The 26,823-nt window shown below is 46.7% G+C and overlaps 1 protein-coding gene across 2 annotated transcripts; it reads left to right on the plus strand.

The window, feature by feature from the left end:
• Positions 1-1,478: 1,478 nt before the first annotated feature.
• Positions 1,479-15,536, plus strand: IYD (iodotyrosine deiodinase). 2 transcript variants are annotated; one of them, XM_087817202.1, is made up of 5 exons: positions 1,479-1,662; positions 8,576-8,767; positions 10,573-10,732; positions 13,371-13,527; positions 15,307-15,536. In XM_087817202.1, the coding sequence occupies exons 1-5, from the start codon at positions 1,479-1,481 to the stop codon at positions 15,487-15,489; spliced, it is 876 nt and encodes a 291-aa protein (XP_087673328.1). In that variant the 3' UTR covers positions 15,490-15,536. The 2 variants fall into 2 exon arrangements, with proteins under 2 accessions (XP_087673328.1, XP_016067034.2); XM_016211548.2 differs by having other exon boundaries at positions 1,479-1,656.
• The last annotated feature ends 11,287 nt before the right edge of the window (positions 15,537-26,823 follow it).

Genomic DNA, 26,823 nt, shown 5'->3' on the forward strand with positions numbered 1-26,823 from the left:
TCCTTGTCCGCCATCCTTCCAACTACCACACCCCCTATGAAACAAGTAACCACTGTTGTTTTAAAATTTTTTTAAAATCTTCACTTGAGGATATATTTTTGTTGATTTTCAGAAAGAGAGGAAGAGAGAGAGAGAGAGAGGTGAGGGAAACATCGATCAGTTACCTGTTGCACATGCCCTGACTGGGGACAAGCCAGCAACCCAGGTATGTGCCTGACTGGGAACTGAACCTACCACATTCCCGTGTGCAGGATGATGCTCCAACCAACTGAGCCGCCCAGCCAGGGCTAATTTTTAATTTTAAGATAAATATTGACTCACAAGAAGTTGCAAAGCTGACAAAGAGAAGTCCCAGTATAACCAGTTTTAAGTTTATCATATAGTCTTGCAGGAAATGTTATGGATATACAGATACATATCAGTATACAGTATTTTCTACTCTGTTTTGCTCAAATTATACCATAACACACACAATTCCATACCTTACTGCTGTGGACTGAATGTTTGTGCTGCCCCAAATGAATACGTTGAAGCCCTAAGCCCCGAGGTGATGGTGGTTGAAGGTAGGGCCTTTGGGAGGTGACTGGGTCATCAGGGTGGAAGCCTCAGGAGTGAGACTGGTGCCCTAAGAAGAAGAGACAGAGAGAGACGACCCCTCTCTGCCATGTGAGGACATGTGAGAAGTTGTCCATCAGGGAATCAGGAAGAAAAGCAGCCTGCACCTTGATCTTGGACTCACCAGCCTCCAGAATGCTAAGAAATGGATTTCTGGTATTTAAGCTACCTAGTCTATGGTATCTCTGTTACAGCAGCCCCAGTTAAGACATTTTTAAAAAGCTCTACTTAAATTATTATATAACTAATCAAACTGTCATTTTAAATTTCTTTGTCTTTTCCTGGATCAACATCTTTCTCCAATGCAAGATAATACTTTCTTCACTCTATGTGTTGACACAGGCTTTATTTTTTTTAAAAAAAAAACATCAAAACCTCAGGGCAGTTTCACAACAGTCTGTTTTACAATGCAGATTATCAGGCCCCTTGCCTGGATGTTTTCTCTCAGCAGATGGGAGCTGGTGTCTGGAAGTCTGTTCTTTTAAAGACAAGTTCTCCAGGTGACTTGTAGCTTCAGGCACGATGAAGACACATTGCTGCTCTCAGAGAAAGAATCCAGAGAGGAAGATTAAATGCCTTCACCTGCCGCTGGCGAGATCCAGAGCCTTCAAGTGCTCAGTGCGATCCTGGCAATCATTGCCTAAGACTGTATTGACTGAGCACAGAATTGAAAAAGGTGAATGCACCTGCGCATTGCCAAACCCACAACACGCCCCAACCCACACGGCTGTGACCTTCACCCCTTGGCAAAGCCCTTGCACCTCCCTCCCCCTCCACTCCCTCTCCCGCGTTGGGCCTCCCGGGCTGTTTGCTTAAAGGCCCGCGTGGGAGGGAAGCGCAGCATTCGGATCCGTCTCGTGAGCATGTTTCCCCTGACTCCAGTCTTGATAGCAGTTGTCTGCATTTTGATTGTGTGGATCTTTAAAAATGCTGATGGAAACATCGAGAGAAGGAAAGGGGAGGCGAGAGCCAAGTCGGAGGCTCGACCCTGGGTGGATGAAGACTTAAAGGACAGCACTGACCTCCACCAGGTGGAAGAAGGTAAAGGCACGGGCGATGCCGCGTGGTTTACGCCTTTTGCGTTTCTGTGATGCGTGCAAGTGGGCGGCGGGGCCTGTGGCGGGGAAGAAACACGTGCGGGCGAGTTTCCTCATCAACCCCTGTGGCACAAACAAATTCATGGGTGACGGGGACAGGTCGTTTCTCTCGGGTGGTCAGCTCGCACCCGCTGGCACCAACCCCCCTTGCTTCTGGATACTCAGCGAAATCTGTCGAGGGCTGATATTTTCCCCGGCTCCGTTCTGCTCTGGCTGTGAAAACCTATCTGAGGGGGCACATCACAGGCTGGGCGGCCCTGGGATAAGTGGTCAGGTTTTCATCAGAACTCTGAAATTTAGAAAGTAGCACCTCTGTGGGGACTTGCTACCTTTGACTGTGCCAGGCCCTGTGGCCCTGAGACAGGAGTGGCCCCCTGACCTCAAAGCTGAATGTCTAATTCAGAAGACAAGGCAATAGGCAGGCAGCAGCAACCAAGAGATGAACCAGGTGGAGCCGATCATAAGGTGCCTGAGAAGGCCTTGGGGCACGGTGGGAGTTAGCAAAGGGGTCAGCCAGGCTTAGCCAGTTAGCAGTACATGAGTAGCAAGGGTTAGGAGGCATCTCGGGCAAGAGGAGCAAAGAGAGCAAAGTACAGGGGCCAACGCCTGGGAAAGATGCCGAGCAGCTGGGAGGACGACACTGCTCAGGGGACAGGGTGAAATGGAATGGGGCAGCGAGGGAGCGCCAGGGCATGGCTGGCCCGGGACAAAAGAGGTGGGAGCAGGCAGGCAGGCAGGCAGCGAGAGGCTCTGGGGGCTGGCGATCGGCGTTTGAGGCTGGTCTGAGGTCGGTTTGTGGGATGGATTCAATGTGGAGGAGGCTCAGTGGTTCTCAGCTGGGCCAGTGCTGCTCCCACCCTCCAACAGAGGCCGCCGGGAAGCGCGTGGGGGTGTGCGCACGTGTGTTCGTTTGTGTATGTGTGTGCATGTGTGCGCGCGTGTGTGTTCTGAGTTGGCCCAATCTCAGGGTTGGGCGTAAGGTACACAGCTGGCAATCGGTGCTCGGAGTCAGGAGCCTCTTGGAGGGCTTCTTACTGTCCTACGTTGAAGGCCACTCACGCCCAATGGTGAAGCGCGCCCCGCGGACAGAGGGACGTCCATTTCAGAGCTGGGCGGTGACTGGCTCCTGTGAGGGTGGCTGGACGGTGGTGGCAGTGGGCACGCAGAGGGAGCAGGGAGCGAGGGTAAAGTTAGGGGGGGACAGGGGGGTTTGATAATAAATTAGACAGTGGGAGACAGAGGAAGCTGGAAGGGTCGCGCCATAAATGGGTAAGGGTCCAGTTTGGAGGGGAAGATGGGAGCAGTCTAGGGTGTGTGGGATTTGAGAGACAGCAACACGTTGTAACGGCAAAGGAGAGGAGTCTAGGCGAGGGATCCAGGACACAGATGCATGTTGGAGGGTCACCGGCATAGGGGCGAGCCTTGGAACTTGGGAAATACTGAATTCACTAAGGGGTTATTGCTAGAGAGAAGACTGAGGATAGAAATTCGCCCGGGGGGCTGGTGGGGTGCACCTGCAGGTAAGGGGGAGAAATGGGCTACAGGAAAGGACATATGGGAAAAGGAGCACCAGGGTGATGGTGATGGTGATGATGGTGATGATGGTGATGGTGATGATGACAATGACAAGAGCACTTACTGGATCCAGTGTCACATTTTGCATGTAGTAAATTATTTAGTCTTCATGACAACATAGTGAAGTAGGCACTATTAGTGTCCCCCATTTTAAAGATAAAGAAACTGAGCCTCAAATGCGCTAAGTCACCTACCAGAGCAGGCAGTGGTCGAGCCAGGGCCCAGCCGCCTGGCTCCAGAGCCCAGGCACACGGCCAGGTTGCTCGGCTGCCTTTCAGGAGATGAGCAGCCGGGTTAAGACCTCCCCGAGAGCTGGGAGGTAGTGTGCGCCCAGGACTTGAGGACCTGAGTTTGGGGGATACGAAGGGGCTTGGTAAGGTTGGCGGGGAGTCAGAGACCTGGGGCTGGGCCTGAAGGTTGAGGACACAGAGCAAAGCCCTATGGATCCGTTCGGGTTCTCTGTCTTAGTCGTCTCCCCAAACCCTCTGCCTCTTCATTCTCCATCCGTCCCACGGGTATGAAGACACAGACTGCACAGCTTTGCCCTGAGTGAAGAGTTCGCAGTCTCTTGTTGAAATTTTTGTTGTTTACATAAATGAGACGGGGTGAGGTGACACAGGTGGTGGTGAGGGCGCAGTGTTTAAACTTAGTCTCCTCTGCCACCCAAGTCCCAGCTCCTAACCACTGGCTGGGTGGGCAGGGCCTAAGGGAGGACCCACCGCAGGCACTGCAGGTTCGGAAGGGGTGTAGCTGAAGAGAAGGGGTTGGTTCCATGACTGAAGAAGCCTGGAGATGGTTCTGATGACGGCGAAGAGATACCAGATTAAAACCATTCTGAAAATTAGCAGTAAGAGACGAAGCAGTCAAGTGGTGTAGGCCATTCCCGTGTGAGTTAACCTGGGTACCAATCCACTCTCCTCCAGCTCTGACCACAGAGTTTCCAGTCCACATTCAGAGACTGGAACCTCTATGTGAAAGGTGGGAGTGGGGGAATGGTGGGCAGTTAGAGAGGCTCTGCTCATTGGATGCCAGACATAACTTTTCTTCAGGGTGTCCGGTTAATATTTTCAGTTCCGTATTTTGCTGTAGTGGAAGTCTATGATGGAGAAATTGCAAAATTTATCTCAAGTTAGAGCCTCAGATTGCTCCCCTAAAATGAACCAGTCAGGCACAGATTCATGGAAGTTCATGGAAATAAGAGAAAAAGGTATAGGGAACACATTTTATATGTCCATTTTAATGCTTGTAGGGATTTTTTTCACTTAGCTTCACTGGCCATCTAAAATCTATCATTTTGACTGAAATTTTGATTGTCCCAGGTTATCCAGTCACTGCTAAGAAAGGCCTGTGTTAAAATTTTTGTTTAGTGTGGATAACACCGAGAATAAAAACATTCCTGCAAACTTTGGAATGGACAGATTTGTATGTACCCATGGTAAGCAGCAGCTCTTAGAATCGGTTTCAGACCTGTTCAGCGGCTCAATGGCAACTCATCTCAGAAAAAGCTTAGCAAGTCAGCCAATCAGTGACAGCTTCTTGCTTCTCAAAAGCAGCAAACCAGGGATGAACTCACTCCAGTATTAGCCTGAGTGACAACCAATCAACTATAGTCTCAACCAAGTAGCAGTGTTCCTATAGATGATATCTATCCTCCTACACCCCTGGAAGTCCACCAAGCCCTGAGCTCCATTCTTTCGAGCCAGGTGGTGTGCTAGAGCAGCCCTATGGGCTAGCAAGAGTCAACTGCTACCCAGGAAATTTGTGGGCCATTTGTTCAATTGTCAGTAGCTTGAAGTCAAGACATGATGGGAGTATTTATACTATGGAATTTGGCAAGTGCTATAAATCTGGGCTCTTCCCCCCTCCCCTCAGAGAGCTGGTTTACCAGCAGACCCCTGGCAAAAATACTGCATAAGATCAGCATTATACTGTGTTCACCGAGACAGAGCTTGACCAGCACAGCTCTCCTTTGCCTTAGGAAGTGATAAGTTCAGCTTCATCTGTGCATTTCAACATCCTTTGACATACCCACCCATGAATAATTTTGCATGGCTAATTTTAAAATGTTGGTTTAATCAAGGCTCCCATAAGACCTTAAGGTTTTAGGACAGACAATAGGCAACTTCAGATGAGAGAAGATTAAGAAAGGGGAAGGACATGGATGGAGACATTGTCCTTGAGATAGAGTCTGGGTGGGTCAGTGAAGGCCAGCAAGGGGACACTGAGGTTACCATAAAAGAAGGGGCTCGAAAACCAGTTCTGTCCACGCCACTCAGGATAATGTTGCTCTTGTCAAGTTCTTTCCATCTCGATGCCCAGACTTCCCAGCCCCCAGCCACCCTGTTGCTGCTAGTGAAATAGTCTAGACTGCAGCTAGGGAGGTGACTTACTGGGAGGCCACACAGGAGTCAGAGTGACGGCGGGGGCAGCTGGGAAGAAGGCATTTCCAGGACAGGTGTTGAGCCCTGAAGTTGCTCCCAACCCACCTTCAGAATCTGTCTGCTGTGCTAGGCAGTCTCCCTCAGCCTCACTTACATTGCTCCTCAAGGCTTCCAACATTTGCAGGGAGGAAACAAGGCTGACACCACACCAATTGGCCTGTAGCTTCATAGTTGGAAAATATTTGGCCCACTTACAAAAGACTGTGAAGTAGAACCACAAAACACAAAAGCAACTTCTGTAGAGATGAAGCCAAAAAAAAAAAAAAAAAAAACCACCTTCATGGTAAACATTAAAGGAGAGATGGGACCTAGAATTACTTGGCCATTAAACCTACTTATGGAGCAATTTAGTGTTCGTTGGCATTAAAGCATGATACAAGGTGAACTGCTCTTGGTGTCAATAGCCAACCCCAAGTGTGGGAGCACAGGACGTATATTAAAGAGCAGACACAATAGCACACATTTGTTTCAGAAATCTGTAGGCTGGTCTAGGATGGAGGCAGGACAACTGTGCGGTTTCCAAAGGTGGTTCTTTTTCTTCTTGGTGAGGGCCGCGTTCCTGGGGGCAGTCAGGAGGTCAAGGGGAAGGAGAGAGGTGGTGCCTTTTGCTTATGTGTTGGTTCACTGCTCTGCTGGTTCCTCCAAGCCTGGCTCTTTGCCTAGGCAGGACATAGACCTTCAGCCCTGGGAGAGGCTCCGGAAGCAGCAGCCTCCTTTCATCCCCCCGCCCCACCTCCACTCACTGCTCAGATTGTCCTGCAGGACAATCCAACCCAGCGGTGACTAGGCCAGTTCTTCATTCTGCTAGAGTGAAAGCACCTACCCTGGACTTTAGAAGCTACAGAAATTGCCAAGTCCTGCCCTTAGGTTGTCTTTAGTTTATACAGATGTTGACTGAATGGATCTTAAGAGTTGGTAACTTACGTTTTAGTTCAGGAAGCGTTTCGTGCATTTGCTCCTTGACTGCTTAATGACAGAAGTTGCCAGACTTTGTAACAAATGGTGGAGAAAGTTTCATTGGTGTTGAAAGTCTTTATTGACCCGCTTGAGAAGGTTCAGGGTTGGGTTCAGAACTGATTGCTGGAAAGGTGGTAGCTGATTATTGCCATTCCCCATCACACCTACTTCCTTTTAACTTAGTAACTGAACCTTCTCATTAAAGATGTACAGTTTGGGCCCAAGATGCCCCAGCTAGTAAAATATCAAAAGAAGTTTCTCACTAAGCTATGAGCAAACCGTGGAACCTGCTAGTATTGTAGTTGGACTCTCGGGCCCTTTGAAGTCAGTCCCCCTTTCAGGAGAGTTCCCTCCTGCCTTTTCCCTCCCCGCCCTCAGATCCGGAGGAGTGAAGGTGTGGAGAAGGCTAATCCTCTCCCTGAATTCCGCCTGGAATGTCCCAGACCCTCAGGGCCAGGCCCTGGGTGCATCTTCTTGCTCTCTTCCCTCTGCCCTATCTGTCATTCTCATCTTTATGTGAGGGCTTCCAAAGTGACATCTCGCCTCTTGGACTTTTACTTTCACACCTGACATCTTCACTCGAAGGCATCTTGAACGTGACACACTGTTTATTCCTATTCCCGCTTCTGCCCCACGTCCCCCAAATGCTTCGTCCCTCATCACCTTATCTCAGGGGCTGGTTCTGTGGCCTACCCAGGCCCTGAAGCCGGCAACCTGGGAGTCACTGTCATTCCTCCCTCTCCGCCACTCCCAACCACACCCCTGAGCGGGCCTTATCATTTTTACCTCCAAGACGCTTCGAGAACCTGTGCGCTTCCAGCATTGTTTCTGCTGCCCAGCTGGTCCACGCCAGCACAGTCCCTCACCCAGGCGACTGCAATAGTCTCTTGATGGTTTTGCTTTTTTCCCTCTGGTCTCCCTCCAATGTATACCTTTAAAAACATAAGTTAGGTTACCCCACACTGCCTCTTATGCCTTTGTATTTCTTCCTATGCTACTTCAGCTCAATCTACAGTCTTATTGGGAGTACCCCTTTGGGCCCACATAAGAAGGCTCTTGCCTGCTTCCTCACCCTTATCTAAGCCACTCTTTCCTTGTTCAGTAAGACCCGGCCATATTTAGGTCCTTTCAGAAGCTCAGGTGCGCCTGAAACACTCCTGCCTCCATCCTCAGTCCTGGAGCGGGGACTCTCTCCTTCAGGTGTCCCAGGGAGCCCCTCAGGGACCCCCTTTCTGTCTCCCCTGCCGGGACCCCTCCTTATTCTCTGTTTCTTATAGAGAATGAATTGTTTTCAGAGCAGCGGCCATAGTTTGCGATGCCATACAATACACATTTGCCAATTAGTTTAAATGTTTAAATGCTGAGTGTCAAAACCTTGTCTATTTTGCTCAGTAATATATGCTCAGTAAATGCCAAATAGAAGCCGTGTTGAGTGAACTGTGCCTTTCAGCCTTCTAGGAAGACTTTGGGAGCTTTATGATTTGCATATGACATTTACTAAATTTAATATGTACATAACAATGTCATACATTTTACTAAGTGTATAATAGTATATTGTGTTTTACAAACATATAATTATAACATTGAAACTGTTTTTCCCCCCCAAACTAATCATACCTACCAGAGGTTTTTATTCCTCTGGCTTACCCTCCCCCCACCCCACCAAATACCATCAGCACCAACAAAAACAACGAGAAAACATCGCAAAGTCATTGCTGCAGGCACCTCCGGACCAGAGGCCTAGAAGGAGAAAGTTGTTCAGTCCTGCTGATAGAAAGAGGTCAAATTTATAATTTAATATTATAGTAACTTTATAGAAAGTGACCCAGCGGCCACCTTACGACCAAGAGAGGTCATTTAATTTGCTACGTTTCTCGTTCCTCTTTGCAGACGCTGATGAGTGGCAGGAGTCAGAGGAAACCATTGAGCACGTCCCATTCTCCCACACCCGGTACCCTGAGGAGGAAATGGTCACGCGATCCCAGGAATTTTATGAGCTGCTCAATAAGAGGCGCTCTGTGCGATTCATAAGTAATGAGCAAGTCCCAATGGAAGTCATTGACAATGTCATCAAAACAGCAGGTCTGTAACTGCACACTGGGTCTCTGAGAAGGTCAGCTGCATTGCCGCTGAGACACTATTGGAGCAATGTTGAGGTCACTCAGTGAGTGAAGCCCAGGGTGACACGCTCACCTACGAAGTCTCACCCAGGGGCTGACTGACTGCCAGGAACACAATGATCCCCCCTTTCTACAAACTTTTGACTATTACAGGCTTCTTGGGAGCAGATGTGATAGCAGTTCAAAACTTCTGAAATTTTTCAACATTATAAACTTATTGAAAATGAAAATTTCTGAACACACTATTATACATCGGAAGAGAAACATCTTCTTTCTTTCCCCTCGCCTAAACACACACACACAGACACACACAGACACACACACACACTTACACACACACACACTCACACTCACACATTTACACGTTTCTCTTTTTGGAACAAGTTTCTGATACCATGCACCATAATACTATAGTATGCTCTAATACTATATTCTAATGACCTACCACATTTACTCGTGTGAATTTGCAAAGTAAACCAAACAAGGCAAACCCATTTTCAATGTAAATTCATCTCTCTATAGAGAAAAAAGACAATAATTATAGAAAACGGCCAGGAGAAATAAGAGCAAGCCCCCTATTTGAGAGTATCCTGTGCTTGGAGTTTTATTTCATTTCAGTTAAGAACACAAATGCACTAAATTGTTGAGTCCTTTAACTAACAGCAGTTACTAAATTTCTTCTGTGTATATATTTGTATCTATATATGTGTGTGTATATACATCTGATGCGCAGATAAATTTGGCGTAATTGAAAACATTGGAGAACAATTTATTCTTAGGTTAGTGACACAAATATTTATTGGACAAATAACATAGGAACAAAGCGAACTCAAATCACTCTGTTCAGAAATTTGGGCTTTATGTTTAGCTTTTGACTTGCTGAAGCATTCCACAATTTAATCGTGCCCTCTCTACCATGGGGAGTTGTGAGCAGCAAACAAGGGTGTCCTCCAGGTTGGAGGCCTGAGCCCCCTTCATGCAGAGTTTATGCCATTAAATTACCCACTAGGAAGAAAGAAATTGTTGCCTCTAAAATATCCCACCAGAGAGTCACTGTGGTTTACTGCTAGGAACAGTGGACCATCTCTGGGACAGAGGGGTGACATCCAGATCAGAAGCTGGCCCAGCCCTGGCTGGGATCTTAAAGGGAATTCCTTGGGCACCGAGGTGTACTGTGAAGCCTTGTCTGGGACGCTGGCACTGCCCGCGGGGTGGGTGGAGTGTTCCCGAAGCCCGTGAGAAGCTGGCTGAGCACCCGGGACCAAGAGCTCTTGTGTGTCCCCAACAAAACCACAAACCCCACAGTGCCGCACTCAGAGCTTTGATACAGACACTAAGCAATTTATAGTTGAATTGCCTTGTGATGAGTGTTTTAAAAACTGTTTAACCACTTAGCTGTTACCATTTCCAAAGAGCTGCAAGACTTTATTCCTTTTCAAGAATAAAGGTTTAATCAAAGCATTCTGGAGAGTTCGGGCTGTCAGTTTCCCTCTGAGTTTCCTCCGTGGTGGCGGTGCGGTTCGGGGGAATGTTTGTCCCCCACAGTGACAGGTTCCCACGGCCCTACACTGCCAGCCTTGACCCGGGTGAGCGGGTGCGAAGCCCCCAGAGAGGCCAGTGAGGGTGGCACACGCCAGGGACCATGGCCCGGCTGTCCCCCAGCAGGGGACTTCGTGCGAAGCGAGTCTGAGTGACTCCATCTAGTCTTAACCGACAGGCTCACGTTTCCCGCAGCTCTGATTTCTGGTTTTCATGTCACGGTGACAGGAACGGCCCCGAGCGGGGCGCACACGGAGCCCTGGACCTTCGTGGTCGTGAGGGACCCCGGCATGAAGCATAAGGTCCGGGAGGTCATCGAAGAGGAGGAGGAGGTCAATTACCTGAAGAGGATGGGCCAGCGATGGGTCACAGACCTGAAGAAACTGAGGTACCGGGGTGGTGGCACTAGGGGGTTGGCGTTCACTCCTTCCAGTGCAAGAGCCGGGCCGGGTTTCCTGGCTTTGTTTAGGTGTCAAAGCGCTTGGTTCGCCCTCTGCGAGGAACTGGGGAGTCAAGGAGGTCTCCCCACGGTGTCGCCTTGACACGTGCATGGTGGAGGGTCTGGGTACTGGGCTGGAGTCAGGTCTGGGTCGACTCTTAGCTCTGGTCTTCCAACTGCAAGGCTTTGTAATTAAAAGAGTCGCTTTCAGTTTTTTAGATTCAGCGTTGTCACTTAAAAAACATTGGTGACAGAGCCCTCACGGGGGAATTGCCTCCCCTCCGACCTGTCCTCGGGCGAGCGAGGAGGGATGGGGCCCAGATGCCTGTCCTGACCCCTTGTCCCTCGTGTTTGGGATGCGGAGGCACCCATGCCTCCGGCTGTCAGCGCTGGGCCTTTAGTGCCCCCTTGTGGCTCCAGCCACCCAACAGTCCTCTGTGACCCAAACCTAAGAGGGGGCGACGGGATCTCAGTGCTGGGGGGAAGTGGGACCGTGAGAGGTGGGCCTCTTAGCCTTGCTCCTGGTTCATTTATTTGGCCCCAGAGGACAATTTTTTCCCCCCTAAAATATTTAAACCCTATCAAAATGGATGATTTATGGAATTGTAACTTATTACCATGTTCTGGAACAAGTGCAGGATATTAATAATGAATATAAAAATCTTACTGCATAATTGTGGGGGAAATTGAGATGGTAAAAGTCAAGGTGAGTTTCTGCACTTAGAAAGGTGTTGGGCTCTGGCTGTGCACTGTACCTGCCTAATGCCACCAGCCCTGTCACCTTCCCCAGTGACGGCAGAATTAGCGGCTCTCTCATCAGTGTGCTCAGAGCACCCAGTAAGCATCTTCCATACATCCAAAATAGCCATTACTTTCCTAAAATCTATATTACAATTTATTGCAATATGGCTTCACCCTTAAAATTTTACTCATAGATATTTGCTAAGTCAGTAATTAATGACTTCCATGTTGTCAAAACAAAACAAAAAACAATTTTTAATCCCCATCTTGTTAAAGATGCATTCATATTCTACCCATATGACAAATCCCTGTTTTCTCTTGGCTTTAATAATATCAGGACCAGTGACATAACTTATGGAGGCCAGTACAAAATGAAAGTATGGAGTGCCTTTTAAACAAATTATTAAAAATTGCAAAATGGTGATGGCAAAGCATTAAATCAATTGTGAGGCCCTGTGTGAGTGCACAGATCACACGTCCATGAAGCCAGCCTTAGGTGGCATGAAATTCTCTGAGTTTTCTCATATTTCACTGAACACATGTCAGTCTAAATTCACAGTAAGCCTTCCTCTGGGTTACTTTTAAATCGCTGAGATACTTATGGCTAGACTCTAGACTTCCTCTCCATAGTAACACCACCATTTTTTGTGTTTTACTTAACAACTTTGTGCTACTGCAAAGTTTATAACTTACGTGGATTTTCCTTTATTTTAGGCCCACATACCCTTTAATCTAGTTTCTATATCTTTTTTTTTTATCTGAATAATTTAAAAAATAGGATAAGAAGGAATAAATAACTGTGTTGTGAACTGCTTGTGAGAAGTTCAAATGGCAGGACTATAGGACCTGTGAGCAACCTACGTTTGGCAGACAGTAAGAAGCTGAGTCATGCAGCCAAAAGGCAATGATTTCGGCCAACAGCTGGAATGAATTTTGAAGTGGATGCTTCCCCAAAGCTTCTCAAGAACTCAGCCCCTTCAATATCTTGATTTCAACCTTGAAATACCCTGAGCAGAGGACCCAGCTTAGATACGCAGATTCCTGGTCAAGGAAATTATGAGACAATTAATGTGGGTTGATCAAAAACACTATACTTGTTTGTTTTATAGGAATAGAAATCTAACATTTATGTATGTCTAAAAACAACCCCCCTAAAACCCCCACAAACAAACAAAAAACCAAAATAACCATTACTCCATCTTGTTGTAATTATTGGCTTACTTTTCTTCTCACTTTATAGGGCTTATTTAGGAACCTTTGTTGTACACCAAGATACTCTTGAGGATCCAATTAAAGTTATAGACTTTCTTTGCAGGTAGTATGTACACACACACACACACACACACACACACACAAACTCTAGGGGTCCAGGGAGCTCCAGTTTAAAAAGTTTTATACCATTTAGCATAGTGTTGACTCATAGTAGGTAACTGAATAAATGTTTGGTAAACTGAATTTCATTCTCCCTCTTTGTAAGAAAAAATTTGATAATTGTCAAAGGTGGCTAAGCTCGTGGATTATAGTAAAGAAGCCTGGAAATTGTAACCTGTAGAGGAAACATAGGAAAATACACAAGTGAGTTCAGTGTTTTAAAACAGTGGAGGATAACCAAGCTAGAAATAAAACGAATGCTCTCTTGCTAATTAATGATATAATATACCCTAAGCAAAGATTCCAATATATAGCCTTGCATGAGTATCTTTCCTTTGAATATCAGCACTAGAATGAAGCTTTTGCCAAAATGTACGGGATAGGGTGATGGAACATAGGAAGATACGCTCTTAACTAGAAAACAAAAGTCATTAAGAGCAAACATTCTCAGGAATATCTTTTTTCCCCCCTTCAGAACGAATTGGATTAAAGAGTACTTGGACACTGCTCCTGTTTTAATTCTCATTTTCAAACAAGTGCATGGTTTTACTGCCAATGGCAAGAGAAAGATCCACTACTACAATGAGATCAGTGTCTCCATCGCCTGTGGCATCCTCCTCGCTGCCCTGCAGGTATGTCACCCTCCCACCCTGCCCTGGAGACAGAGAAGCGATGCTTGGGGCCCAAGCGGTGGCCTTATTCACAGATTTCAGCTGAGGTTCTGGTCGGGGACATCTGGAAATTGTTTATCTAAAGTTGAATTCCTAAGGAAGGTATCTCTGATGTGAAAACTGACTCTAAAACCAGGCTGGGCGAGTACAATGCTTCACTGAGCTGGAATTCTTCCTGGAAATTCACCAGAAACAACATTGCAGGGTCGGAGAAAAGGCCCTTGTGTCTGCCTTCATCTGTGACATATGAAGGTCAAGGGTGTTGGGAGACACACACTTTCAGAGCCTGGAAACTGCAGGGACTGGCTGCCTAGCTGTGTTTGCTGTTGGTGTCTGAGCCGGTGGAATGATTGAAAAGCTACAAGGAGGACTTTCTCATTGAGCTCCTTTCCTGAGAAGTTGAGTTTACACTGAACTGCGTTAGAAAGATGTCCATGTACTTTGAAAAATCCCATCTACGTAGTAGCTAGAGCAGTTCTAAGCATGAAACGGAGCAGTTGAGGTGTGCCTTTCAGCTGATTCAATTTATTCCCTCAACAAATATCTTCCAAGTTCCTTCCATGTGGCAGATCCTGGGAGGCCCCAGAAATAGCCACCTCATGAGGTGTGCACTCTGGCGGGGACTGGGGTCCTGGGGTGGGGAGAGATAGCACACACATAAACAAATAGAGCCAACAGGACTGTCAGAGCGAGTGACCATGCTTCCAAGGGACAGCCGGTTCCAAGTAGGTCACTGTGCGTTTCTTTACCCTCTCAAAGGAAAGTTTGTGTCCAAAACACCTTATAAGATATAGTCATTGTTACACAAAAGAGAGCTAGATTAGCTGAAAATTTGTCCTTAAAGAGCTGAAATCTTCCCCCCCTCCCCCCCCCGATTCGGTACGCGAGTAAGTAAAGGAGTTACTGTGCCATGGGGCACCTCCATCCAGCGTAAGGTCTGGAAGAAGCGAGTTGGTCCTGGAGGGAGCTCAATTCATAGTGGCCTCGATGCCTTTGAATCAGGAGCATTTTCCACTTGAGTGTTGAGTTTCCTCCCCTCTAGCTTCCGTAAGGCACACTTCTGCATGTAGGTCCAGATTTGTGAGGGAGGAAAGCAAGTGATGCCCCATCTGGATAGATTGCTTAATGACTGGAGTTGTTGCAAGACTGTCAAAGGCAGTTCCAGAACTTTCTGGCTCAGGCTTGGCGGTGCTGATCTGATTGGAAAAGCAGGGGGGTTGGGGAGGGTGAGCTGGGGAGATGTCTTAAAGCTACACATGATTTTTTTTAGATGTTTATTACTTGGAGGGCCTTGGAGAGAAGTTGATGAAGTGTTTTCTCTATTTTCCTCATTGGCTGCTGGGTCCTCTATCACTGGGCATAGGATTATCAGCTGGGGATGAAGTTCTGTCCATGGTTGGATCATAGGAACTGCTTCTTGTTTTTTTGTCATTCCTTTGTTGTAGTTGGATTCCCCACATTTCTTTCCATGAAATAGCCATTCGTATTTCTTAAGCATTAATGAAAAAAATAAGACTGGTATTTTTCTTCTTTGAGAACCTTCCTACTGTTCGGTTAAAAGAAGGTGGGGGTTGGTGAGGCCGAGGAGAGCAGGTTCAAGATACCTCTTCATTTGCTGCCCCACTTCAGGGAAATGAAAGAACCAGCAGGTCTAACAGGCACCAGAATGTCCCCAGGCTTGAAGGAGCCACGGCTTTGCCTGCTGACATTTCAGTGTACCCTTCTCCTCTCCTGTTTCAGAACGCGGGACTGGTGACTGTCACCACCACTCCTCTCAACTGTGGCCCCCGTCTGAGGGTGCTCCTGAGCCGCCCCGCAAATGAAAAGCTGCTGATGTTGCTCCCCGTGGGATACCCCAGCAAAGAGGCCACAGTGCCCGACCTAAAACGGAAGCCTCTGGATCAGATCATGGTGACTGTGTAGGCAGGAGACCAGCAGGGAGCTGCTGGAAGGTGATGGCCTTGCTCCCCTCTCCTGTTCCTCTTGGGTCTCCCGCCGCTCTTTCTCTGGGTGTTAGGTCTCCCCAGCACTCCACTCCACAGGGGTGGCCACTCTGCATGTCCAGAAGCCTTTCCACGTTCTCTAGCACTTTGAGTCTGAGATCCCTGCTTCTGATGGACAGTGTGATTCAATGAACATGTAGAGTAAGATCAATAGGTATGTTCTCTTCTGTTTCCCATGCACTTTGGAAATCCATTACAATTTCACTAAGAACATGCTCCAGTTTTCAAGTTTTTTAAATTGTCCCAGATAAACCACAGGTGATTTTTTCTTTTACTTTTAAAAACTCTTATAGAGAGTACAGTCATCAGAAAATTTAATGTAGTCCCAAGAATTCAACCATGTGATGATCATTGAGTTTAAACTTAGACTAATTCAGTGGCCCTCTGCCCTCATGATTTCTGGTGGATTTTAGGCAAAGGATGTACTTTTGAGATACACTTTTACTGAACTTTATGAATATTCTGCCAACTTTGAGTAAGTAACCATTGAAATCATTAAAATGTCACACTCACAGAGCAGAACAGTGCACACTTGAGTATGGTGGTTGGACTGGCAATCGGCTGAACATGGAAATGGTTAGTTGCACTTTCCAGTGATGTGTTGGAGCTGGCTCACATCAGCTTGTAGAAGCTGATTGTTAAATATTCAGGACTTTCTGAGCCAGTTATGAAACAATTTGTAGCTTGAAAATGCGCATAGTAGGGGCATTTACACCACTGTAATTTGCAGACACTACAAACCAGGACTTTTTTCCCTTAAGGAGAATTGTTTTCCATCCACAGCACTAACCATGTCTCCCTGTGTTTTTACTCCATCCCATAGAACACACTTATCCCTTCTCTCCAAATGGCATTTGGGTCTGTTCAGAGCTGATGGAGTCATAGGCGCTAAGTTGGGAAGGCCGGTCTTTCACCTGTCACCTCTGCCTTCCCTTCCAGGGGCACTGTACACACAGGCACACTCATAGCTCAAATAATTGTTCATCAAGCAATGCTATTCACTTCTTTATTCCCTTCTAATGTCCCTTTTCTCAACTAAGTTGTGTGTTTTTTTACTCAGTTCCCTCAAGAAAATCTCTCCTGCCTCTTTTTATTCTCTTTGTGAGTCACACAACTCAAGAAAAATCCTCAGTATCGTTGTTAAGTTAGAGCTGGTGACAAATCTGTGCCATAGAAATGGGAGACTTTCCCCCTAGTAACATATCATTAGATATTACAGGAACCTGTGCCCTCAACCTCCAAGGTTCTTCGGAGGACTCAGAAGTCTCTTTTGGAATCTCCCAAATCTTCCATCCCTATCTTCATTTTTCTTTCAACATGCTTTCTCCCAAGTCTACACATTTTAATAAATACAAACTTTCTAACACTTCATATTCTTTTTCTTAAAAAATTATTAGTATCGTGATAGGCATTTGTTCTGTACTCTTTATTGTAAATGAGCTTTGCTTGAACTACATGTGGCTTTATTAGACTCACATGAGCTGAAACGGGAGCCTAACCGCTGTGCTTCATATTGTTTTCAGTAGGAAAAAGACACTATTAGTTCCAAATATCAGGATAATAAACACTTTGGCATCACAGTGTAAAAAAATTGAAGTTATATTTATAAACTTCTATTTCTTTTTTTTTTAATCCTCAACACCCAAGGATATTTTTTCCATTGCTTTTCAGAGCGCGTGGAGGGGGGGGGGGGGGAGAGAGAGAGAGAGAAATATCGATGTGAGAGAGAGACATATCGTTTGGTCGCCTCCCGCATACTCCCAGGACTGGAGATCGAGGCTGCAGCTGAGGCACATGCCCCTGACTGGAATCAAACCCGAGACCTTTCAGTCAACTGGCTGACACTCTAACTACTGGGCAAAACTGGCTAGGGATAAATTTCTATTTCTTTTTTAAAAAAAATATATTTTTATTGATTTCAGAACGAGGAAGGGAGAAGGGAGAGAGCTAGAAACATCAATGAGAGAGAGTCATTGACCGGCTGTCTCCTGCACACCCCCTGTGGGCCTGTGTCCTGACTGGGAATCAAACCTCCATCTCCTGGATCCTAGGTCGATGCTCAACTGCTGAGCCACGCCAGCCAGGCTAAACTTCTATTTCTTATGTTTAGTTCCTATTTGAGCCCAGGGAGCCCTCTGGTAATTTTAGTTCACCCTGCTCAGGAGGGCAGAGAACTTTGCCTTCTGGGGTTTGGGGTGGAGAGGGAATCTGGCCAGCAGTGGGAGCCTGAGTAAGGTCGTTCAAGTACAAAGCCACTTGAGAGGAAAGAAAAAGTCGAGATTGTGCCTGAGCTAGGGGCCCTCAAGGAAAATATTGCAAAGGGCTGGCCACCCTCCAGATCACCACACCCAGAAACACAGCCTTGAATGATCATTGATGCCGAGCAAAAGTACAGAGGCACAGATTCGGGACGTGCTACAGTCAGCGTTCTCTCTGGGCCTGGATTCAAGTTTCTCTGGTCTTGGGAATTTTTCAAAGTAAAAAGCTGAAGGAACAAAAACACCTAGAATGAAATCTGAACGGAAATACTACATGTAAATAACCAGTTCCTTTAGTAAAAGAAAGAGTTTGTTTGAAAATGCCCCCCAAGTCCATCACTGGGTTTAGAGATTTACTGAAGTCACCAGAGATCCAATTTATTTTACTGGATCATCTGTGAGTGTCCCAGGTAGATAGTTCAAGGTGTGAGGACGGGAAGCCCAGGAGACATAAGGCCAGGGTTCAACTTGCTTTTGGGGAGCTTATTGGGTAGTGAAGGAAGGGAAGGGGGCAGAACTGTAAAAACATTTCATCCTGCCTGTTCCTGGGATGGGGGTCTCCCATGCTGTCCCAGGCTCACCTCACACTCGTTTCTGCTGCTGCGTTATGACCTGGGCAGGTCAGTGCAGCCCCCGGCCAGCAGGGGCCCCTGGGCAGGTCCAGATCATTCTCTTCCTTCCCTCTGCAGCCTCAAGCTCTTCTCAACTTTCTCTTATGTGTTCATTAAATGCAGTCGTGCAACAACCATGTTCAAAGTAGAGAGAACGGTCTTGGAACCTTCTGGATCCGCTTGTAGTTTCAAGACCCTAAAACAGAGAAAATAATTGAATGATTTCATCACTGTGAGGAAGAATAATTAAGAAACTTAGAAAATGATTTGTGTCTTGTTGGTAGACCTTGCAGACCCCAGTTTTGCCAGGAGGGAAGTGCTGGTTGGGAGCCGGGTTAGCCAGGATGGGCCAGAGCAGGGGTCCTCAAATGTCAGCCTGCATCACAGCCACTGGAGGGCGTGCGCAGGCGCAGATGCGGGTCCCACCTCCAAAGGGTCTGATTTAGCAGGTGGGTTGTGCCCCAGACTGATTTCTAACAGGTTCCCAGGTGACGCTGTGCTGCTACTCGGGTACCCCACTTGACAGCCATGGGGCTGTGGACAATCAATAACTCTAACACTTCAGTGACCGAACAGGATACAAGTTTATTTCTTGGGCAGGCCAAGTCCCCTGTAGGTCCTGGCAATGCTCTGAGACCATCGTTCTTCATGGGTGACTCAGCTCTCCTGAGGCCATGCCAACGCCTCCTTGCTCAGGGGAAGACAACACTGGAGGTGCTCAGCCCAGCAGTTTCATGCCTTGGCACAGGAGTGACCTCCTCCTCTCAAAACCCACTGGCCAGGGCTAGTCATGTGGCCTCACCAGAGGCTGGAGAAAAGCTATCCTTCTGCGCCCAGAAGGAGGAGACACCCAGACATGGGTAGGCTTTAGGTGTCTCTTTCCCAAGAAGAAATAACTTGAACTTGGGAAACAAAATCGGATATAACAGAAAAAGAGGGGAGAGGAAGGAAGGTTGAGGAAATTGGTGGCATTAAAATAGGATGGTGAAAAGCATGAGGATTCTCTTCTGGAAAGTTAACATTAAGTGCGGTTGCTATATGCCTGATATAGTTTTAAATACAGTATCAAGAAAATCAGTACAAATATATACAGAAGGAAATAAAATTCCTTTCCTTCTAGACTTTCCTGCCTCTGCCCACAAAATGGAAACTTCTAACTCAGAATTACTGAGGGGAAGTCCCTGTTTCCATTTAGGAGAAGAGGAGGGAGTTTACTGGTCAGCGAAATTGGTGTGAAAATGGATTCTTGCACATAGTCAAACATCAATAAGGTACGCTCCACTTTAACCCATATGTGCAAATTAGGGGAGATTATTCATCTTAGATGGTCCACCAATGGATTTCTCTAAATACTGAATTTTCAAGGAGTGTGCAAACTGATATATTTCTTTTTAAAAATTGTAAGCATCTTTTAGGACCGTCTCTAACCTGAAGAAAAGCGTAGTTATCAATGACTATCTTGCCAGAGAGGCATGAGAAACGTCACTAACTTCTCTTGCCAGGTATCAGCAGAGCGCTGCAATTTGGTGAATTGGGAACAAAAGTAATGTTTCGAGCCACACAGAGCTACAAACAGTGACAAGTCTAAAACAGATGTGGCCCCAGCTCTGCTGCTGCGGGGCCCTCACTCCCGCACAGGAAGGCCGGGCGTCGCAAAAGGAGGGCCGTCTGCACTTCCTAGAGAAAGTGAATGAGACCCCGAAGCTGGGCCTGGTGAGGAGACCCCCGCCCCGAGGGGAGAGGACGGCTGAGAGCAGATTAGCTAGTTTAGGGATGTCCCCGGCAGGCCGCGCTGGAGGGAGGGCAGCACCCGGGGCCGAGGTCAGTTAAAGACAGTCGTTCCGATGAAATGAGAGAGGCTGTCATCCCATTTGGGGGATTCCTAAAGAGTGGCCAGGCAGGGGAATGGGGTGCCTTATGATCGTGACTGTAGAGGCTCGGTGTGGAGCCAGTTGTTCAGGATTAAACTCAACAGCCTGCAGGCTCCCTGAGAGCAGCATGGAATATGCTAGCAATGCGCGCAGAGGGCCCATGAAGAAATAGGGGAAGTTGTCTCGCTGGGGTGGAGCTGGAGCTGCCCACTTCCACTTCCAGCTATTCGTTAAAAATAAAGAAGAATAATGAAGCGGTGACAGGAATGAAGGTTCTAAAGTCAGAGCCCTCTGAAGGGTGTCCCCTGTTGTCACAGTGACCGCAGAAAGGGTGGAGTGCTCACATTCCTTCTCACTCGGGCTGCTAAGCAACCTCAGCTCGGCTGAGATGTTCACCAAATTGTCGTCATGTGTTCCTGACTCAGCAACTCTGGCTCCCCGGAGGCAGAAAAACCTCTTCCCTTGTTGAGTGAGTGACTTTCCACATCTAGGAATGTTTTAGAATTAAATATGACGATGATGAAATAAATCAGGCCCATAATATTGGTACTTTCATGCTAAGCTTAGGGAATAATCTTGTGTGTGTTTCTTATTTAAGCAGTTCTTTAAGTGGAAACTTATGGTTCCGATTTAAAACGTGAAATTGATTTTAGGCTTGGTGATTTTAAGTTGGAAGGTGTAAGAAAATTTGACTGAGCTCATTAGCAGTATTGGGATAGATTCACTGTATTTATAAGCTTCACTTGTTAGGTTTAGAAGAGATGTTTAAATATATGAGAACATTTTGGCTTAATTGGTTGTAAACTTGCCAGGTCAATTATTTGAAGAGCTAAACCAGAAAATCAACTGTTATTAAATTGATGCAAGCAGTTTAAAATGTTTAAGAGACTTTTAATAAACAATGCTTGTAAATGAGACTGATGATTTAAGGGAGTTTAGCTTATTCACCTTGATTTAATCAAACATTAATCAATGCCCCTTCCCCCCAAATGATTAGTTTTATTTTATTTAAGTTTACTAGATCTATAAATATAGTAATAAAACATGTATATCAGGTGAGAATGCTTTAGGCAGGAAGTAACAAACAAAAACCCCCCCAACTATAATAGACTAAATAAATAGGAGCTTATTTTTCCTCATAATGATAGGGTTGGATGCAGGTCCATTGGTTCAGTGAAATCTGCCAAGACCTCAGTCGTTCTCTTGGCCTTTCTTTATGAGTACAGAATGCTTCTATAGCTTCACCCATCACAACCAAGCACAGTGCTTGAAATATAATAGGAGCCCAAGAAATTCTGGTGAAAGATAGCTAGCTAGATATAATACAATTTTAGAATGCAAGATCTGAACGGGACCTGGGGTCTGTGTTTTTCACAAGTACTCCAGGTGATCTCACTGACCAGGAAGACTGGGAAACACGAAAAGCGTTCTCTGGCGAGCTCATGCATCTCAGGGCTTTAAGTACCTGTCATCCCACGGGGTCTCTCAGGTCTCTACCTCCAAACTGCAAACACTTACACCCAGTTGCCTCCTAAGAACATCCACCTAGTTATACATTAGGCATCTCAACTGTTACATGCTCAAAGTAGTACTTAGGTGTCCTTGTCTTTCCTTGCCTGGGCCCTCAATTTGTTCTCCTGTGGGCACAGCCCCAAACCTAGAAAGGCCTTAAATTCCTGTCATTCTCTTATCTCCCACATCCAAACCCATCAGTAAATCTTATGGACTCCACCTCTGAACATTGCCCCTGGGAAGGGAGCACAAGAGCCAATGTGGACGGAAGCTAGTGCTACCTGCTGGCATAAGTAATGAAATCTTTTGCTCTCACCCAGATGTCTCGTGTCTTCTGCCGGCACCCACAAAACTGGCAGGCTACCTTGATAGCTTGTGAGTAATGTACAACTCACCCTTCGCAGTTCCTGACACTTTGCACTAAAATCCCTCTCTATCTGACATGTTTCTCCCCCAGATATTGTCATGGCTGGGTCCTTAGTGTCATTCTTATTTTCAGCTCGGCTGTTGCTTGCCTGAGAAGCTTTCTTTGACCACTCAGTCTAAATACCCCCATGCCAGTCACTCTTGATCATGTCATAGCGCCTAACAATACTTACTAAACTAAAAAAAATTTAAGGCAACATTTAAAATATACTCACAAGCTAAAGAACATGACAATAAATACTTGTGTATTCACAACTGTGGTTGAGATAAAGGACATCATCAGTGCAGTTGACGAACCATGTACCCCTCCCCAATTCCACATTCTCCCCTCCCTCCAGGAAGGGAGCACCAACCTGAGTCTGGTGCTATTCAATCCCATGCAGCAAAAAAACCCACTGCTACTCCTCGAAATATATAATGTTATCTTGCCTGTTTTAACTCTACACAGACAGCATTGCACTTCTCATGTATTTCTGCTTCTTTTAGCCAATACTATGTTTGTGAGACAGTCTATGTTGATGTGTGCAGCTTGGGTTCATCCATTTTAACCCCCCTGCACACCATTGTGGGGATAGATATATCACACGTTCATTCTCTTGTGAGTTGACATTTAAATTCTTTTATATTTATTTTTTTTCTCCTCGGGTAAATATATAAGTTTTTTAGAGTATGTACCTAGGCCTAGAATTGCTGGGCGTTCAAAGGGCATTCATATTTCAACTTTTCTTAGTATTACCAAATTGTTCTCTTAAAGTTCTCCCCCCCATGATTTTTAAAAATTCATTTATTATCTCCCACGATCAGACTGTAAATTCTAAGACATCTTCTCAATCATGTCCTTCTCTATATCCCCAGTGCCCAGTGGCTGCTACATGAATATTTGTTGAATGGCTGAAGAAAGGGGTCCTTGGAGGCGTACAGTGACTTGTCCAGGGTTATGAACTATCTTAGTGACAAAGCTGGGATTTGAGCCCAGGGTGCTGACTCCCTAAAGCCTGACTAAGAGGAAACAGTTGTTGTAAATAGGATCCCAGGTCCAAAGATCCTGTTCCGGGAAGTCTGGAATGAATTCACAGTGACCATCAGGGGGCCCTCCCACTGTGCCTGAGCTGGTGTGGGCCAGACACAGGCTCCCCACGAGGCGGGAGGTGTCATTCCTGAAGATTCTTCAGAAGGTGAAAATCTGACCCAAGAGTACAGGGACAGAGCTGCTGGGGAGACAGGGGCTGCTTGGCAGAGGGATCATGGCAAAAGGGGATAAGTGTGGGGGGTGGGGGGACAGGCCACTGCGCTGGCCAAAGTACTGCTGACCCAGCAGAGGCTCCCTGTGGATCCCATCCATCTCCAAAAGGAAAGGAAGGAACGGCCACAGGCCTCCCAACGCCCCGCATGTCCTTTGGAGGACAGCCTGGAGACTGCTTGGAGCTGAGACAGAGAGTGGGAGAGGACAGCTCAGAGGGATGCACAGCCTTGGAAACTGCTGGTTTGAGGTCTTTAAGTCTGTGTTTATTTTGGCCTTTCTTTTTAGTCAATGTGCATTTGGTTTTCATCCCACAGTGTCTTGGATCCAGCCTGGAATGTATAAATCATTTAGCAAGCAAACAGCAGGGCCACCAAAGGGGTGGAAAATAAAACCCCCAGCCCGGCCGGGCGTGGCTCAGCGCTTAAGCGTCGACCTAGGATCCAGGCGATCAGGGTTCGATTCCGGGTCAGGACACATGCCCGGGCTTCGGGTTGCAGCAGATAAATGACTCTCTCATCATTGATGTTTCTAGCACTCTCTCTCTCCCTCTCCTTTCCTCTCCCTGAAGTCAATAAAGATACATTTAAAAAAAAAAAAGAAAATAAAACCCCCCAGAGTGGGGTTGAGGAAAGGCAACTGGGGAGAAGATAGCAGGGGGGAAGAATGGGCTGAGGTCAGAGAGCCAGAGAGGGGATGTGGGTCACAGAGGCAGTGACAGTGTCTCCTAGTCCCCGAGGACCAGTTCCACCGGACTCACATACCTGAAGAGAGAGGGAGGGTGCAGGTGTCTCAGGGCAATGCGGCCACAGCTGAGGACACCACCTGAGTCAGAGAAGCGCCCTGAACTTGCCCTTCCTCCCACCCCCTAAACAAACTTGCCCCTAATGCTTCCCATTGACTGAGCCTTTCTTTCTCCCTCCCTACCTGCCTTCTTCCTTCCTTCCCTATCTTTGTTTTAAGATAAATTTGTTTTGTTTTGTTTTAAGAACAGGGAAAAATTTTCAGACTTTCCAGGCATATCTGCAAAAGGAAAACCACACATTTAAAATTAAAAAGGAAAAGCTGTAGAGCCGGTGGTAGCCTGAAATCAGAACTACTGCCTTCCCCTCCCTGGCCACCAGGCGCCACGCAGACCGCAGACGGAGGTTCCCATCTTGCTGGAGACGCTGTGGGGCCCGGTGCGCAGGGGCGTGGGCTCTGCGGCCGGGCCACCTCCCTCCAAGCTCCAGGTCAACTGTGTGCTCCCAGGCAAGTGCCCACCTCACTGTGGCCATTCTTATCGGTGGGAAGCTGGAGATGATCTCAGTGGTCTTACCTTATAGGATTATTGTGGGGATTGTGGACTTAACACACTTAGGGGCCTAGGACAGTGCCTGGCAGACAGCAGGAGAAGATTCCTAAGTGGCCCTGTGCTCCTCGGGAAGTGGGCAGCCTGCCCTTCCACTCCTGCTCTGAGCGAAATACTGAGACTCGGAGGGGAGGTGTCCTCAATGTCCAGCCTTCAATCACAGACCATTCCCCCCAGTGAAAGTCAGCGCTGTCCCGGCATCTTGCCAAGTGTCCTCCAGCTAGGACCCAATCAAACCAGCAGCAGGAAGGAAGAAGGCCAAACCAGTCCCTCTTGGTCTCAGGATGGCATTTCAAAGGCTGCCAGGCTCAGCTGGGGCCCAGTACAGCCCAGGCTGAGTGTGCTGCACCCGCGGAGTTAGGGCCCTGGGCGTCGGCTTGGGCTGTGGGCACCACACTGGCCACGGGGCCTGCGAGTCCCACGCCGCCTGCAGGGACAGAGCAGCGTTAGATGCGGCTCCTGCACCGTTTCAACGGCAGGTTGCACCTGTTCTTGCAAAACCTGCAAGTTGGAAGGCTGTATGACCTTAGTCAACGTATTAACCACTGAACAGACAGACAGACAGACAGAAATACATATTGAACACATGAGAGCGCCCAAGTATCAATAATTCAGTTCATAAAATTAAAATGGAGTCTAATTTAAAAACAGCCTAGAAAACACATTGTTTTTTACAAGCGCTTTGTGTACCTAGAAAATTAAGCTTAAAAGAGGGAGCTGTCAACTAATTAGAACTAATATGGACAGGAAAGTCAAAGCTTTACTTCCTTAAGACTTCAATATCCAAACACTGATTTTCATGGCCAAGTCCATACTTGTCCCAAGATGAGTATTTGCTAAATGCATGAATCCCTCTTACTTGTTTTTTAATTGTCTAATTAAGATTTAAGGCAGCTGACACTATTGAAACATTTAAAAACAAACTAACAGAAAGGACAGTTAAGAACCATAAGAAAGGCAACCTCTAATAACATATTTTCCTTCTTTTGGCATTCGTGGGTACAAATATATAGAATTTAAGATGATCACATTACATTGTTATCTCAACATAAGATCTTTAGAAAACAGTGTGAGTGTGGAAAGATTTTCTAAAGAATATACCAAGGCGTGTTCATCCCTTACAACTGCTGTCTTAGTCCATTTTTTTTTCTTTTTTTCTTTTATTTATTGATTTCAGAGAGGAAGGGAGAGGGAGAGAGATAGAAACATCAATGATGAGAGAGCCATTGATCGGCTGCCTCCTGCACACCCCCTCCCAGGATAGAGCCCAAAACTCGGGCATGTGCCCCGACTGGGAATCGAACCCTGATCGCCTGGATCCTAGGTCACGCCGGCCGGGCATCAGTCCATTTTAATATAACACTTAGCATATCAGTCGTGGAAAAGCTATAGATCACAGCCATTGAGATAAATGGCTCCCTTCAAAATGATGAATTATGTGGAGGTATTAAAATGGCTCTGAGCCTCACATACAAATAGATGTGATTTAAAATGTCATTTTCCTTTTCATCAGCCATATTCCTATGATGGATCATAGAAAGTAAAGTGGGGTTTGTGCCAGCCAGTCCCCAGATTTGTCCTATTCAAGGCCAGCATTAGAGAGACAGCTCCCTGATGTTCTTCTACAGAGTCCAGTCTTGTGTTCACTGCTTCTTACTTAGAATTATTGATTTTGAAAACTTTATCCTAACTGATCACTAAACAGCCAGGGTCCTTGGGTTACAGAAAACCAGGCATCTCAAGAAGCGGGGCTGTCAGATATACCCAGAGGCAGAAGACGGCCTGTGTGTCCTTCCTCTATGGGTGACACCAGCCATGCCCACTCCTGTTTACTGTAAGCATCAAATGAGGTCATTTATACACGGGAGCTAGAAAGCACCATTTATGTATTAGATGTCCTAGTCACAGTGTGGACAGAAATACTGGGAATTCAATGCAAACTGTTCATACTCCTAAAAAAATAACCCCAAATGGCTTCAGCTTAT

Source organism: Miniopterus natalensis, chromosome 5 (assembly GCF_054644295.1).
Source record: "Miniopterus natalensis isolate mMinNat1 chromosome 5, mMinNat1.hap1, whole genome shotgun sequence".
Classification (NCBI taxonomy): Eukaryota; Metazoa; Chordata; class Mammalia; order Chiroptera; family Miniopteridae; genus Miniopterus; species Miniopterus natalensis.